This window comes from Pelobates fuscus, chromosome 8 (assembly GCF_036172605.1).
Source record: "Pelobates fuscus isolate aPelFus1 chromosome 8, aPelFus1.pri, whole genome shotgun sequence".
Lineage (NCBI taxonomy): Eukaryota > Metazoa > Chordata > Amphibia > Anura > Pelobatidae > Pelobates > Pelobates fuscus.
Window position 1 is genome coordinate 137,668,376 of NC_086324.1, and position 18,567 is coordinate 137,686,942.

Consider the following 18,567-nt stretch of genomic DNA (forward strand, 5'->3'; position numbering starts at 1 on the left):
ATAGGAGGGTCAGACCTCAAGGGTGGACTCTTTAAGGAATATATTACATTGGATGCTGCTGCCCATGTTTTACATGACCACACTTTGCTTATCTTATGAAAACCCAGCATATGGCTGCACCTTGTATTGTTCATCACATAGTACTGTCCATCATGAAGACCTAAATAATACCACAGCACAAGACAGAAAATGGGTAGCTGTAAAGATGCCTTGCATTAATAGTGGGATGTTAATATTTGATATTTCTATGCTTTTATCTCCAGGTATGACTAAAGGTAAGAACTAGATTAAAAGGATAAGCATGAAAGAATAGGTATTTGGGCTCATAAATAATGTATTGCTTGGTTGTCACAAGACATTGGGTGTGCTTGAAGGTAGTGAACTGGATGACTTGCCTTGTTTCTCTTATTGAAACATTAAACGTAGTATCATTTGAGCATCTCTGTACATTTTTATGATTGGCCATACCCATACAACAGGAAGAATGCTTCCAAACCACATTTCTGTTACGTTTTGTTTTTAGATGGTTTTCTCTATGTTCATTGTTCATGCTGGTATTTAATGTGGTGCAATTTCCTGGTGTTCAGCCTCTTGATAATGTTTCTGTGCTGTTTGAGATTTGTAGACACACCAGGAATAGTAATAAGCCTACCCTCCGTTACTCTGTCTGCCTGTCGTATGTTACTTTGCATTTGAAAAAGGCTTGATACACATCTTTACCTAATGGATGTTTGTAAACTACTCCTATTTGCTGTGTTTTTTTTTTTTTTTTTTTAAATCCGTGTTAAAGGAACACTATAGTCACCAGAGTTACTTTAGCTAAATAAAGCAGTTTTAGTGTATAGATCATTCCCCTGCAATTTCACTGCTCAATTCACTGTCATTTAGGAGTTAAATCACTTTGTTTCTGTTTATGCAGCCCAAGCCACACCTCCCCTGGCTATGATTGACAGAGCCTGCATGAAAAAAAACTGGTTTCACTTTCAAACATATGTAATTTGCCTTAAACAATTGTATCTCTTTCTCTGTAAATTGAACTTTAATCACATACAGGAGGCTCTTGCAGGGTCTAGCAAGCTATTAACATAGCAGGGGATAAGAAAATCTTAAAGGACCACTTTAGTGCCCTTGAGGGTACCCCCACCCTCAGGGACACCCTCCCGCCGGGCTCTGGAGAGAGGAAGGGGTTAAACACTTGCCTTTATCCAGCGCCGGGCGGGAAACTTTCCTCCTCCTCTCCTCCTTCCTCGCGACGTCATCGGCTGAATGCGCATGCGTGGCCGGAGCCGCACCCGCATTCAGCCGGTCGCATAGGAAAGCATTCACAATGCTTTCCTATGGACGCTGGCGTCTTCTCACTGTGATTTTCAATGAGACAGCCACTAGAGGCTCTGGAGGCTGGAATAACACTCAGTATAAACATAGTAGTTTCTCTGAAACTGCTATGTTTATAAAAAAAAAAAAAAGGTTTAATCCTAGAGGGACCAGGCACTCAGACCATTTCATTAAGCTGAAGTGGTCTGGGTGCCTAGAGTGGTCCTTTAATTAAACAGAACTTGCAATAAAAGCCTAAATAGGGCTCTCTTTACAGGAAGTGTTTATGGAAGGCTGTGCAAGTCACGTGCAGGGAGGTGTGACTAGGGTTCATAAACAAATGGATTTAACTCCTAAATGGCAGAGGATTGAGCAGTGAGGCTGCAGGGGCATGTTCTATACACCAAAAATGCTTCATTAAGCTAAAGTTGTTCAGGTGATTATAGTGTCCCTTTAAACACTCACATTATCATAACCACTACAACTCTTTTGGAATGCCAGAAATATCCTGCCCCCCCTCCATTGTAAGATGTGAAATGTCAAGAGAGCATACTGAAGTTCCTGCTTAGGAAGTTTATCTATACACCAAAAATTGCTTCAATGGATGCTATAGTCACACAAACCACTTTCTCATTGAAGTGTGCCTGTTTTTTTTTTCTCCCAACATTTGGAGGGGCAGACAATAGGTTTGTGGTTCAGGGACACTATTGTTTGAGGATTATACTTTTGTATTTCTAACATTATAGTGTTCTTTTAATGCATATGTTTATTTTATTACTGCATAGGCACCCCAATGAAATAGAAGCTCTGCAGTTATCCTCCCCCCATTTTATTGTAGCATAATATGCACTTATTTCCCCCCACCTGTTGGAATTTCTGAAGTCTGTGTATTCAAGAGAACATCATTATCCTACTAACAATTGCTAATCTTTGTTTTAAAATTAGATTTAGTCATTCTCCCATCACTGTGCTTGTGGGCAGAAACTCTTGTAGTACACTCATTCTGTGAAACATGTGAATTGTGTTTTGTTTAAATGAATTTGATGACTGTGAATTGGTTAAACCCACTCACATTTTTTACACCATTGCTTTATTTTATTTTTTCCTTGACTACTGAATAAAGCTTATAATACATTGGCAGAGATGGAGTGCAGCATTGATTAAACATGTTTTCAATGGTGTGTTTTATTTTACACCATATTTGCCTTTGTGCATCTATAACTTTTCCTGACTTTACATTATTGTGGGTTTTAATGGTACAAAAGCTGTATGGATGGCTAATGCCTCGTTTCCACTGAGCGGATCGGTTCGGTTCAGTTCGGTACGGTTCGCTATTTTGGGTGTTTCCATTATGAAAGTGGTCCATACAAGTGAACCGTACCGATCCATTCAGGGTCCTGCTTCAGATGTAGGGCCATAGAAAATGGAACGGTTCGGTTAGGGTGGAACTACTATAGAATCCATTGATTGGTGGACAGGAAGAGCATTTTTTCTAAACCCTGCATGGCCCTGAAGGTCTGACTTGCAGTGGAAACGCTCACCAGAATGGGCTGGTCCATTCTAAACCTTCCAAACTGTACCAACCCGAACCGATCCGCTCAGTGGAAACGAGGCATAACAGTCTTTCTTTTAAATTGATGCTGCAGAATCCTCAGAAAACCTTAACCCCTTAAGGACCAAACTTCTGAGATAAAAGGGAATCATGACATGTCACATGTCATGTGTCCTTAAGGGGTTAAGTTATGTATTTTCTTATTTATTCCTCCCCCCCCCCCCCCCCACCCCTTATTTTATTTGAATTAAAAAGGGAAGTCTCTACGCCTTTGTCTTAAAATACGAAGCAATGGATTTGTCCATTGTTTTTGTTTAGTGTAAATTTGGGAAGCTCCACGGACGCCTGTGTGATAAATGAGGAAAATACATAACCAGCTGTTAAAAATAAATAAATAAAAGCTGTAGAAATGTCAGCAAAAGACTGCAGTAAGATCAGAATGCTCACTGCAGCAAATAAAATGTCATGAATCTCCCCCTTCCCCAGACTGGCCTCAAACCTTAGGTATGATTCTACATTCCAGTGTGTATAAAAACTGGTTCATTCTAAAAAAAGCGAAGTACGCGTTTGTCTTATTTAGCTAATATGTAACAGATAAATCACATTTTCCACTATAAAGCATAGTTTTTTATCTAGCTTGAAGTACAACATAAAGGAACAAATGACCTACAATATATCAATATATACACAGGTACATCAGAGGTTTCATTTACAGAGGAGCTAAGTAGGCATTTATTTTAACTTGTTGACTTGCATTTTTAGGCATATATGTTTATTTGTGTTTGAAATATTTGTCTATCATATAATTAAAATAAAAGTGTGTGTGTGTGTGTGTATATTTTGTTATTGTAATCACTCTTTTGGAAACGTTAAATGAACACGAAAGTCACCCAGGCCACTTCATCTCATAGAAGTGGACCTGGGTGTAGTGATCCTTTTACTTTAATCATTCAAGGTAAAATACAAACACATCATTGCTGTCTTTACAGAACTGAAATGTTTACCTTTAAAAGATTTAACACACCTCCAGTGTATACTGACACCCACTGGAGGCAAACCACTGAGTAAAACTATCATGTGCCCTTGATAGGAAAGCATGGATTCAATGATTTTCTATGATGAAGCTAGGATCCGCAGCACTTGCCACACATGCACATCAGGACCATAATTGGTCAATTGCTGAGGAGGACATCCCTTCTCCATGAGTGGGAGGAGGAGAGGTAATTGGTGCGTAGGGAGCATTGACGCTGGAAAAAAATAAGAAAAATAAAAGCTTTTTACTATGGCATACATGGTGACCTCTATAATTAGGGAAAGGGGCACTAAAACATTAGGAATATAGGCTTGTATACCTAATGATAGTTACTTTAAATGCATATTGTATTTTTTTTTTTTTGTCAACAGTAACATAGGAATATATTTGCTAGACTGATTTCAAAGTAACTCCACAGAATTCACCCAATAAACACTTGTTCTGCAAAAACTGCAATTCACGAATGCAGCATGTCTTACTATTTCTAGGCCTGCTTTTATAGTATCGATATCATATATTTTATAAACAAACTACAAAAGTTACCAAGTTTTTAAGCCCTCTTTTTCGCAGAAGAGAATTGTCACTTTACAGGGAAATACATCCGAGATTGTGCCGGAGATAAAGTTCCTGTTTGAGCGAACCCCTCAGTAGAGGAAAAACAAAGTCGTTAGCACATAGCAATTAGGCTCAGTGGTGGGTTTTAAGCCATCAAATGTCTCTATCAAGCTATAAACTAAAGTGCACCGAACAACATATTATATAGGCAAGTTTAAATCTTGAATAACCAATGAGTGTTGGGTTTGCATCACTCGGTGGATAACAATGAAATTAACTCCTCTTAACACCGTGGTAACTATCTCTTACTAAAGTGGTTAAATTACATCCAGTCACTATTTAAAGATACGTTATAAAACACTTATCATGCCAGAACATTTCTACATGTAACTTACAATAGTTAAGTGTAATTCTATAAATTATAATCACAATATAAAGTGTACAATGTACTAGGCCACATTTTAAAGAAATAGTGTATAATATTGGTATAGTGCATTTTGAATTGGGACCATATATTCATTTTAATGTCCTACCATACATAAAAAAAAAAACCACACACGCACAACCCAGTGTATAAAGTTAATGTGATGAAAACCGGTATTGGCAAGATTTAAAATGTAATATAATTAATTTATATATTAAGTTAGAAAATAAAGACCCTGTAAAGTGCAAAATGAAGGTAATGTAATCATAGCCTTAATCCAAAAAAAAAAAAAGGACAACACATTGAGACAGAAGGTATAAAGGATACTGCTAAAAAATCGTAAATCTTTATTTAGATAACAAAAAAGCACAAAGAATTCAAAACAAAACAATCAAGATAGACCACTCAAAGCACACAATTCTTTGATCCTAAAATAGGAGCGAAGTAGCATGGGGCACAATATTGTAAAGTAGTGGTTTCAAAACCAGTATATTTGTATTTTTTTTTTATGTTCCCTCATGCCCCAATGGAGATACTAACGAAACCTGTGCTGTTGGTTTGCCATGAAAACCACTGTCCTAAAGGGTCCCTACTCTCATGGGCACTATTAAAACAGACCAGTACAAAAAAGGATCTAGTATCATGAGGCTGTTTTATAGGATCACAGACACGGGTGTCTACAAGGTTGCCAAGTCTGTCATAGACAACCTCAGCACACCCTAAAATATGGTGTGCCTACATATACCCATAGATCTAAAATATAGACCTATTTCAGCATAAAGCTCACAATTGTAGAGTAATAATAAAGGTAGCCTGATATCTGAATTGCAAGATTAAATATATGAAATAAACCTATTCTCAAAGTCGCCCAACCTTTTATACGTGTTTCGGTTAAATGTACAAAGTTAGGCCTAAATAAATATTTATGCATTTTTAGCTTTATCCATTATACCATCCAGGCTGTGTTCTGATATGGTTCTGTCACTCTGTGGATTAATTTATATTTTGTGCAGTGCTATATTACTAGTAGAAATGGAACATCTGTTTTTCTCCAGAGAAAACCTATGAAAAATTATTTGATTTCCATTTATTGACATTAAACCTACATTATTTGCACTTATAGGTTTCTATTTTCATTTTTTTGTGTATTTTTGATATTTTGTATTTTAATTCTTGTTTTCTTTTAATCTATATTACTGTTTTCAATTTTTCTTTAATTTGTATATTACATTCTATTATAGAATATTGTAATGCTTACATATATTGAGATGGAGCACAACTGCAGATCTCATAGGACTTAGATTGTTGACTAGGATAATTAGAGAATAGAATAGGAACTGTGTATTCAATTATGGATAATGAAGGTACTGTATCTTTAATTACTTCGCTGTTTGTTTAAACGGAGTAAGCAGCTTCTGACATACATTCAATATAGCACATTGGAGTTTGCAACGGAGGAAATTAGAATGAAGTTGAAGCAGGGGATTCGTTTTGGAGTTAGAGATAGCAGGCCTGAGAGCAGGATGTTGCATGAATGCTTAACAGACTTGAGAGCAGGCTGTAGCTGGAATGCTTAGCGGGCTCGAGAGCAGGTAAGCTCTTATTACGGATGTAGCAATTTACTTGGCTTCCAAGGGCAAAAATCAGGTTCCCAGAGTTCTCCTCCGGGGATGGAAGTTTCGCAAACAGGATGAGGAAGGTCCAGATACTAGCCGTGGTCGAGGAGAGGAGAAGGAGGGTATGTAGATTTCCTGTCCGGTTCGGTTCACAGGTAGAGGTTTGAAGAAAATCTTTAGCCGGTTTGATATCGCGGTAACGCTGTTCAATAATCCAGCGTCTTGTATCTGGCGCGGTCGCATTATGTAGCGTGGGGAGACCTCATCAGAGAAGAGGGTGTGGCTAGGCTCCGTCAACCCGTAAGAGACCAGGAAATACCGGTAGTTCAGGCATGACAAATATATGTTAGCTAGCTTAGCCAATTGCAATTTTATCATTACATCTAAGCAATGACCATTAAAATATACTGTAATCATTCTCCCTCAATATTAAAAAAGAAAAATGATGTCATCCAAAAAACACAAAACAAATCCTCATAATTTATTCTAAATGAAAATTCAATCTTCAAAAAGAACTGCATTTGTGAGGTACAAAATTGGCGTAGCTACTTCCAACATGTTTTGTCTTTTTTCCACAAACATCCATGCAAAAAAGCCATTATGTTGCTAATCACACCGCCCCTCCCCTCCAAAAGCTATAATTAGTCATGCAAATAAATGCAGTTAATCTATTATTGTAACGTACGTTTGGTATTTTGCATACCCATTCGTTCGTATGCTCCTGAAAGGCTAGGGACTTGGTGATTATAGCCCGTTCGCCTGGAGCGCTGATTTGTCCGTTCCCAAAATCCAAGTTGCATTAGGATATATCCAGTGGTTGGTTTGTCACATACCCAAACATCAGTCGATACTTGATGAAAGGTACAATGGGAAACTTTTGTTCTGGCCAGATGGCCTGTTTTTTTACACATCAGGGGTACAGTCAAACACACTAATAACACTCCCCTAACCCGCCCATGAATTTCTTAGTCAGGATACCCTTGCATAAAACATAAAATATTAAAATTCCATAAAAACACATATAAGACATGGAGGAACCCCTACAAATAATATATCCCCGGATAGCTTGAATCTGAGCACCCAAGTTGTCCAACTTAGATCCCCACGAATACAGCGGAATCGCCACCAGGGTAAAGTTTTGACCGACCGCTTATGAGGCGTCTGCCCAAATCAGTTTCAGTGCTAGCGGTCGGTCAAGTTTAGGAGTTCCAAACCGAACAAAAAGACGAATGAGTCCCCTGGCTCATAGGTAGCATTTGTTCCCCTTGTTCGTGCGAACAAACCTACCGAAAAGCGATCTCCTGGCTTGTCGTGGAACGAAGCAGGCGTTTGAAGTTTGACCAGTGTTCGCGCGTATCTGACAAGTATCTGAATTAGTTTCTGACACTCGACGACCAACTCCCGCTGCTTGCTTTTGTGTGACAAGATGGCTGCCGTTTTCTCCAGCATGGGGTGTTTGATTATACAAACGGTGGCTCCACAGGGAGAGCACTTAAGTCTGTGTTTTCTTTGGACTTAATGAGCCAGGGGGGTGGTCAGTGTTCGGTAAATCCATCTACCAAATGCAGGGAAAATAACTTGGGGAATAAAGTATATAGTTTTGTCACAAATAGTAAAATGCATAAAAGTTTCATATTGTGTCTGGAGTGCCCCTTTTGTTACTTTTTAAAGCCGTTTTGGGAACCAAACAACAAAACGTGTCCTTATCTCAAGGACAGCACTGTGTGTGGATTTTCATTGAATACATTTTGAGCAAATACTGCAGACACCACAGGCTAATTGTAATTTGAATTAACTTGTTTACCACAAATACATCTTTACTATATAAACTGATTCCACCAATAATTAAAGGATCACCATAGGCACCATTAGCATTCCAGGCTTTCTAAAGGATAGAGACGTCTAATATGTTAGATTTTTGATAAACACCATAAATTGGATTAATTGTGGCAGGTCAAAATTCAAGGTTCCCCTGGCTTACTCAGTACTACCCCTTTACAGCTACTTGATGCAGATTGTGCTTACTTGGATAATGTGGATGTTAAAATTGTGAATATCACCCTCTGCCTTTGCAAATGTAAAGATCACATGACTGTACCTGGAGTACATCTTTAGATATAATCAGGACATATGTGCCTAGTTTAGTAATTATAAAGTGGAGCTGCTGCTCTGTCAATCATCAGGAATGCGAATGGGAGACATGGCTGGCTCATGCAGAGAGTATTTTGCTGTTACTAGCAGGTTCATGCAGTCCACTTGAAACTTTAGGACCAAAGGCTAGAGCAACAGAATCCAGTAGCTGTGCTGCCTTTTCAGATAACTATTCATTATAGCACAGTTTAAGGAACTACCTGAAATAGCCAATATGTCTGTGTAACTGAACTAATTTAGAATATTTGTTTGATATACCATCTGCCTTCATGACTCATTTTCTGGTGTAAGAATTATGCAAATGCTCATAATGAGTTTATTTTTATTCTCTTCCAGAGGAAGTATCTGCTAATGAAGTCCCATTGTTTTCTATGCTACTGTCTGTGTGCAGTTTCATTGCATTGGTTGTCCTCTTAGTAAGCTGTATATCCTGTTGCAAGGAGACGGAAATAGACTTCAAGGTAGGAGCAGACTTGTTTAACACATTACTGATTCATATATCATCATTTTGTTAGAGGATGTGTCCACATAAAGCTTTAATGTCATCCTTAAGAGCAGAAGACGCGTTGTGCTAATTAGACATTGTAAAGTGGTTTTATGCTGGTGACAGCAGACATTCCTCTTTTTGGAATGTGTCAAGATAAGTGAAACCACTGTAAAACTAAACCACAGTATCTGAGATCAAAGTACAATTTGATGGCTGATTGGGATATTCCAGAATTACCTGCAGTGCTAAAATATTTACCTTTTTTGTTCTGTAAAATGCTAATTTATTATCACATGATTATTAAAGGGACACTCTACCATGGATCAAGGGATTGACCGGACAACACTCCTCGTTGCCCCCCCCCCCCTTTTTTTTTTCTTTCCCTCTCCCTCCCTTTCTTTTTCTTCTAGTACCACCGGATCCATCTTTTATATTCCTTTATGCAACACTGTTATCTTCCTCTCTCTACCCGCCTAGCTAAAATCGGACACCAGGCAGATACATAGGCCTGAGAGATTGGATACGGCCAAAACATATGGTACAGGGGAATAGGTGGTGGCCCTACCAAGGCTTACTGGAAGATAGATACGATCCTGGATCTAGCAAACCAAGAGACCACATACCCCGTCTTCATTTTTTCTTTTTCTCTGACATTCTTTCTTCCTGTCCTTTCTTCTCGCAAGTACTCTGGACCTGCACCCCGGCAGGAGGAGGGGACTGGCAGGAATCCAGCCAGTATATACAAATGGATATAGCTAACTGTTCTAAGCTAGTACAGGCTCCATGCAATGGAAGGCGTACTCGTTCTGTAACGAAGGAATGTACCGTAATCACTGGTAACTGTGTAAACACTTGTCTTCAAGCTTACGGGTGTTAAATGTATCTAGCTAACGCAGCCAGATCCTCGAATCACTGCCACTGTAAATAGTTCATGTAGATTAGTAAACCCAGAAAAACCCTGGTGACAGTGCAAACAATTGTATTATTTGTATGAATCCTACAGTGCTAACAACAGTTTCTCTCTTACAATCGTATATACCTTTATATTGTTGTTTCCTAAACATTTTGTAAAACACATGTGTCAATCTATTGCATGTCTATCAGTGCAAAAATAAAGAATTAAAAATAAATAAAAATAAAATTAAAGGGACACTCGTGCCCAAATACAAATAAATGATTTTATATATTCACTAAAGTGAGTACACCCCTCACATTTTTGTAAATATTTTATTATATCTCTTAATGTGTCAACACTAAAATGTCTCTGCTACAATGTAAAGTAGTAAGTGTACAGCCTGTATAACAGTGTAAATTTGATGTCCCCTCAAAATAACTTAACACACAGCCAATGTTTAATTTTTAGGAGTTTGAAGACCATTTTGATGATGAAATTGACTTTACACCACCTGCTGAAGACACCCCATCGAATCAGTCACCTGCTGATGTTTTTACATTAACTGTCCCAACAGTCTCTCTCACAGTCCCTACACAGCTACAGTCACCCAAAGGTAAGTGTGCATTTGATTTTCTCCATATATAACTACTTATATTCTCTTAAATGGGGGGAAAATGTAATGTTTTGGGGAACTTCGTACCTAACTGAAAGTTGGCTATTGGGGTGTGTGATATAAATTTACTGACCTACCAGCAAGTGGACCTACATGGTACATGTGCAAGGAGGGTATCTTTAGACTATTGAAGTTAGATCGTGTGTGTGTGTTCTAAGCTTAGTACATTTAAAAAAAATAAAAAAATTTAATGACCCTTATATGTGATGTGTGCCTTTATTTTCTCGTGTTGCAAATTCAATAGTTTGCTGTACAGGCTTCTCCTTCTCGTGGTAACATAAGCATGTTATCTTTCCTTGGTTCCTTTTCTCTGCCTTCACAACGTGTAACTTTATTGATGAATGAGGTCAACGAACACTCATGTTACATGTATTTAGGGCTCAAGGGAAAAATGCAACCTGAGAAATATGTACTAAAGTCAGCCTATATGTACTTTTTCGGAAAGGTTTATGCAACTACATAAGCATAACAGCAAGTATATACATTTGTATTACTGTGGCTCTTAAACCAATCTGTCATGGTTTTTGCAAACTTAGCCAAAATTCAGATTTAGGTAAAATGTTTCCAGTTATTTTAACTTTGTGGATGAACTTTGTTCATTTATTTTATTTTTCTTTAAAAAAAACTTACCGTACCTCCAGATGTCTTCAACTATTAATACATTTAATTGCATCAATTGAAAATCTGGTTACTTTTTCCAGGAAGAGGTACTTTAAAATATATAAAAAAATCTTATGATTTTTGCAGATGGATTAAAAAGGAGAGTTCTTGAAATTGAATTGTAGAGAATACGTGCATGCACACACTGTCCCTGTCAGTTTAACCCTGCAGTAGTAATTATTGCAGTTATTGAGAAACTGCAGTAATTACCATGCACATATAACTCCATATCTAGAGGCTGTCATCAGTGGTGTATTTGGGATTTGTGCTGCCCTAGGCACGACTAAATTCGGGCATCCCCCAATTTAAATTTGCCCCATCACTTAGTGCCAAGGCCACTTTTTGTGACTGACAGACACACACCCTAATTGATACGTGCACTGACTGACTCACCCACTGTAATAATTTGTTTCTTCTTCTGTGATTTGTGTGTTATTCCAGTTGATTGATATATATACGTCTTTTGTGTGTGTATATGTATATATGTTGTAACGGGCCGTTTCACTTACAAGAGGATAAAACCCAGTTTAGGCGATAATCCCCTTTTTGAGAGACTGGCACATCTACTGCAGAACACCAAACTCCCGAACTGGATACAAGATAACACTCCGAACTGGAACAGCTGAACAAGAAAAGCATACAATCCGCTTACACTCCTGGCAGTCGGCTTACAATCCAATTCCCCCCAAGAACGAGACGACACTTCATTTTGAGGGTTAAACAGGAACTGAGGACTGGCTCATCCAGCCTGGCTTTTATTTCCAACTCACACATACAGGCCACACCCAGGGGGAGGCATAAAAGAACCAATGACATAGATGTTACCTCCCACACATCCCCTCCCCTTAGTGTGACACATAATCCCATTATGCATACAGTTTAAAATATACTTTTACACAACTTTCCTAACTCTAAAACCATACACATTCACATAAAAATACATATCCACAATCAATCCATTCAGGGGAACAACATATTAAAAAATGCCATGGATCAGACCAGGGGTTCAAAAGTTAGTAAAGTATCTTTTAAAACCCCTAGCTTCCCAGCTCAGACTGTTTTTTACAGAGCCTTCTCTGTGCTGGAGAAGTAATCTAATTATCTCCAGCACAGAGACAGACTCCATTAACCACATGGTTACAGAAAGACATAAAACACTTTAAAATACAGAAAGTTACTTTTTAACCATAACACACAGACATTTCACATATCCCCAGATAGCTGGGATCTGAGCGCACAAAACTACCGAATAGCGCGCAGATCCTATTCACACAGTACAATTGCCATGGAGCTAAAGTCTTTCCCATAGTCTTTCATTATATGAATAGGCTCCATGGTATAGCTATCTGGGGTATCACATTCCCATAAAGTCTGGTCCATAGTCCAAAGGCAAGAGGCAGGCAAGCAGCCCCCTCCAAGGACACGTGGCGAGGTCGGTTTCGCCACATATGTATGTGTATATGTATATATATATTTAGTCTTGGGTCAAAGGCTCGCCATATTAATATGTCGCTATTAATGAAAAGTAATAATACGCAATCTGATTTACGGTTTCTTACAGTTTATTCTTAGTTACTGATACATAATAAAACCACAAAGGATGTTGCATGATCATGGATGTTCAACAGCAGATGGTAATTGCTGGACTCCTGAAATTTGTTCAGTTACTATATAGATATGCCCATACTGACATCAGACTATAACTCTAGCCATATAAGGACAAGACCCCCCAATCCACAAGGGAAAAAGACTCATTGATACAATCTGTTACTTATGCCAATCCAGACATCCATATCTAATCAATAGAAACCAAGAATATGCAATATTCTACACCTACTCACTGACAGGCGCGCACACACTGTTACATACACTAACATACACTCGCTGACCGAGACACACACACAGACACTCGCTGACCGAGAGACACAGACACACACACACACACACTCGCTGACCGAGGGACACAGACACACACACACACACACACACACTCGCTGACCGAGGGACACAGACACACACACACACACACACACTCGCTGACCGAGAGACACAGACACACACACACACACACACACTCGCTGACCGAGGGACACACACACACTCTCGCTGACCCAGACACACACACACACCCATACACTCGCTGACCCAGACACAGACACACACACCCATACACTCGCTGACCCAGACACAGACACACACACCCATACACTCGCTGACACAGACACAGACACACACACCCATACACTCGCTGACCCAGACACAGACACAGACACACACACACACACACACACACTCCTCAATTATGATCCTGTCCATCAGGTCCAGTGTATCTGCTGGTCTGTTCTGGCTGAGTGGGCTGCTGGCTGTACTGTGCTGGCTCTGTGGGCAGGCGATCAATGAAGACAGCGAGGGAACTGAGCTTTTCCTGCTCTGCTCCCTCTCGCACTGCTTGGTGATGCCAGGGCTGGTGTGATGTCATAATCCTGCTCCCGGCAGCGCAGGGTGAGCAGAGGACAGCGCTTCCTCGCAACCTGGGTAGAATATTAGCAGTTGAATGTCTCGGAGAGGCCCTGTGATTGGCTAAGCGGCCGGCTCTTGGGCCCCCAAGGATGTGAGGCAAACAAAGCATTTGCCAGGGTGCTTTGAGTGGTGTTTTTTGCTGCCCCCCTGAGTTCCGCCCATGGCAAATGCCTTGTTTGCCTCGTGGCAAATACAGCCCTGAGTGTCATTGAATGAATGCTTTCCTGTAGGTATGTCCTGATGTGATTGCGGCGCTCGCCGTGCATGCACATTAGGTCCACTGACGTCAGGGATGGAGGCGCAAAGGTGGACATCGGCACTGTATTTCGGTAAGTGAGGAAAGGGTTTTTAACCCTTTTTGGGGTGTGGGAATGCAATTTTGTATTCCTAGCCTATAGTTTACCTTTAATTTAACCCTACTCACACCAATATATTGTATGTATGGCCTAAAAGCGTTAATGCCCAGTATAGTTTAAACCTAATATTATGACCTAACATAATGAAGTGATTCAAATTATTTTTCTTATAACAAACCAATAACCCTTCCACTTAACAATAGCTTGTGTGCACCTTATTGTTGTGTGTATGTATTCGGCTCCTTTCTTGCAAATGAGAATATGGTTGACCCACTTAACATTTACTTTTGCTTGTTTTCTCATTTGACATCAGATGCAAGTAAAGTTTTCAGTTATGCATTGTGACATGTTTGTCAAATTTGGTTCCGTGTGATGTAAATGTGATTTGCTAGACTTGGAGTACTGAAATTCAAGCCAGCTCTAGCTATTGTGCAGGTTTTAGAACCAAGGTTAATATGTACAATTTAGTTCCGATTTAGAGTTCTATTGCACTTCATATGACCCAACAATGTTTTTTTATTAAAACTTAAACGTCCTGAGATCTGTTAGTTGTCCATCCACAGTAGTTAGTATCAAAAATCTACCATAAGCCAGGCATATCCAATAATAGACTTATTCCTATTATTGTCAGATCCATGAGGATTTGACAGTTTCTATCTGTACATGGTATGTCCTTTAATTTTCCTATATTAAACCTAGATTTTTAACATCTCTAGTCTGTTAAAGGTTGGTGGTGATCACATATTTATTCAAGTTTAGGGTGTTAAGATATGCCTAGACCAGGCTTGCATTTTATTGACTGGTGTTGTGACATGACCACATATTAAATAATGTTTGTCTCAGATGTAAATTTTGTTAGATTTACACACTAGCAAAAATCCGCATAGAGATTGTCCAACATGATGGGTCGCTTTCCCTAGGACCAGCAAGCAATTAAATTAATCCAAACTATTATAAATAGACTCTTGCATGCGAGTTTTTGGTTTTGTTCAGTCTAGTCTGAAATTATGGGTAAAGGTGTTTTTTTGTTTTTTGTGATCGTCTCTAAAAACAAAAATCCAGAGCATAATAGAACTGTGCTCTGCTGCGATTGTAACTCAAAATATGTGAAGACATCGGGCAGATTGCAGCTGTGCATTTCACTCTTCCTTCCTGAATGTCTTTGTGGACTTTATGAATGAAGCCTGTTGTACTCTGCTGAATGCCACGCATTTTCTTCGTGCCGTAACTGCTATCCCACGCAAAAAAATTAAATGCTGACAAACGGTCTCTTCTTACAGACACAATATATATGACAAGGAACGCAAATTGCCATTATAAAACTAAAGTGTTTCTCACAAATAGGACATCAACTCTTCAAGGCGTAACTTTTTTTTCTTTTTTCTGTTTCTAACCAGATGTGTCTAAGTCCCAAATATCTCGCCATAGTCTGAGCTACATTCAGGAAATTGGTAGTGGCTGGTTTGGAAAGGTAAGTTTGTTTTGCATTGTTATTTTACCTTTTAAATTAACTTAATGGAAGAGAAGGCTCTAGGCTTTGTGTGTCTCTCCTCCTTCTCCAGCAAGTTTTAAAAAAATGTGTTTTTGTTGCCCCCAAAATCTATTAAAACCTAATTGTAATGGTAATTTCTCCATGTAGTTTGCACTATTACTTGGTTGAAATTTGTATCCTTTAGTATAACAGAATATATAATGTCTCTGGAAGAGTTAGATGACTGGAGATTTTAGGGGTTTGTAGAATTTCAGGTCATTGAAGAGATATAAAAAAGGATTTTAGTTTTCATGTAATCATAGAAACATTTTCTTATAAGCTCTGGTTCTTCTGCTTGGGATTTTGGTTTTTCATATAAAATGTTACCATTTGGGATCTGAGTAAAACCCAGGCGTTAATGGGATAGCATTGTAAGCTCATTCACAAGTGTGACTGACCCAGTTAATCAGTGATGTTACAGGCAGCGTCCCGACAACGATTATATAAGTTATGAAGCATAGTATTCTATACAGTGGAGCAAATTGGGACTTGTACTATGATCAATAAAATAAATAAATTTTAAGTAAAGAGAAATTGCTTCACCTGCTTAAAGGAAACTTGAAAAATGTAGAGTGATGTTATTGTATTTTAAAAATAAATAAATATATATATATTTTAATGGTGGAAGATGCAGATGGTACATCTTATGCCATGGTTGGTTCAAAAGTGTAGATGGAGCCTATGTTGTGGGAGACCTCATGCTTGGTGTCCCATAGCTGTTTGAAATAATGAATGACTAAATTCTTAAGAAAAAACAATCCGTGCAACATACTTGAGATGGTTTAATAAAGAACAAGATATGTAGTTACAAGCATATTAAACGTTTTATAAATTAACATTCTATGAGTCACTGTATCAGTTATGTTATCAGTGTCTCCTTTAAATGCCTGATGCAAGCAAAAGGTAAAGAGTTAAAAATAAATTAACTATGATGTGTATTTCAGTAATGCCATGATAATGCAAGTATTGAAATACAAATTTAGTTTTTTTTTTTTTTTTCCCAGTAGATCATAAGTATTTTGAATTTTATTTACGTTTTCTGGCAAATTAATAAAGTTTGACTAGCAATACTGTAAATGGCCAGTTTAATGTAATGCGCCTCTTTGAAAGTCAAATTTTTTTAGAATTTGAATTGTATACAAATTATTGTATCAAAAATAAGTACAAATCATTTCAAATCGCATACTATTACGTATTTTCTGTTACATAAAAAAAATAAAGTTAATAGCGTATTGTCGTGCATATACATCCATATATGCATTTCTTTTTGTTAAACCATTCTTTAATCCATGTTTTCTATCATTTACTTATTAAACCATTGGATAAATATCAAATCTTGCTTAGGCTTTTTAAAGACCTGTTCCTGTTTCTTTAACCTTATAACAAACAAAATTAGCAGAAAAGACAAAATAACTAAGGATTTACACACACTAATTATATATATATATATATATATATATATATATATATATATATATATATATATATATATATTAGTGTGTGTAAATCCTTAAGTTCCCCACATTTGCTACCCATCTCTCCCATATTCCCATTCTTAGGTTAAAGTAGTTGACCCATATTAAGATATCCTCTCCGTTTCACGGTGCCTCTAAACTTGATGCCCAATCTTATCCCGAAAGAGGATGTCTGTACTTTTCCAATATCTTGCTAATGCTATTTTAGACTTTATAAAAAATGTATAACAATATATATTTTTGCTTGTAACAGTCGTGAAATTACTTTTAGTTCATTTGTGCCACCCCAGTGAAAACCTGCACCAAAATAACCAAGCCCCATGAAAGATTAAAACAACTATTGCCCAACCTTTAATGAGCAGTATAGAAATGTCACTTTTACATTGAATCCTTACAAGAGAAATTTGCATACTTCTAGCCCAATTGACATTTCCAGAGTAAAAAAAAAATGTATCGAGCCCATTACATCCCTGAACTCCGTGTTCATGGCACACACACTTTGACATAAAAAAACACTGCTCTAGAGAACGCTATTCCTGCAAGAAGCTCATGACTATTATGAATGATCATTATATTGGTCTGCTGAGTGTTCTTTCACTGCAAAATTAACCTGAATCCTGTATAATTTCAAGCAGAGATGGTGTACAATCACTAATTTAAAAAAACAAAACCTTTTTTGCAAATATGATTATTTTATGTAATTCCTTGTATTAATCTCTGTCCCCTTCCACCACCCCACACAATTAATGTAAAAAAGAACATATCAAAGGTTTGTAAAATATCTATTTCTGGAGCAGGAACTATTTTAATGGCCTTCACAAACCTGTCTTTAGTCAGGGAGGAACTGGTGTGCTTCCTTTTATGTTTTGGACTATATAAAGATCCACCATTTCGTTAACTTTTCAGATTCTTCTTGGAGAGATATACAGAGAAAACAGTGTTGCAAGAGTTATTGTGAAGGAATTAAAAGCTAGCTCCAATACAAAAGAACAAGAACAATTTATAAAAAATGGAGAGCCATACAGGTGAGTTTTCATAGTGGTTTTCTGGGATTTTAAATGAAGAATAATTATAATCCAAGTTATTCCACTTCTATTTTATGGAAACCTATACTCTTTCAATATCTTTGATTTCCTCTTTAAAAACATTTACCACTTTTATCAAAACCCATGTCTCAGTAGAATGATTTAATTTGTCTTTGCAGCTTTCTTAATCATCCTAACATTGTGCAGTGTCTTGGACAGTGCCTGGAAACCATGCCATATCTCCTGGTTTTTGAATTATGCGACTACGTGAGTACATAATCTTTATTTTAGGATCTCCAA

At 37.9% G+C, this 18,567-nt stretch overlaps 1 protein-coding gene across 1 annotated transcript in view; it reads left to right on the forward strand.

The window, feature by feature from the left end:
* Positions 1-18,567, forward strand: part of LMTK2 (lemur tyrosine kinase 2) — an 86,573-nt gene that overhangs the window by 12,272 nt on the left and 55,734 nt on the right. The window contains exons 2-6 of the mRNA XM_063430342.1: positions 8,982-9,106; positions 10,496-10,640; positions 15,634-15,707; positions 18,149-18,267; positions 18,447-18,534. Coding sequence (XP_063286412.1) covers positions 8,982-9,106; positions 10,496-10,640; positions 15,634-15,707; positions 18,149-18,267; positions 18,447-18,534 — 551 coding nt within the window. The remainder of the gene's footprint in view (positions 1-8,981; positions 9,107-10,495; positions 10,641-15,633; positions 15,708-18,148; positions 18,268-18,446; positions 18,535-18,567) is intronic.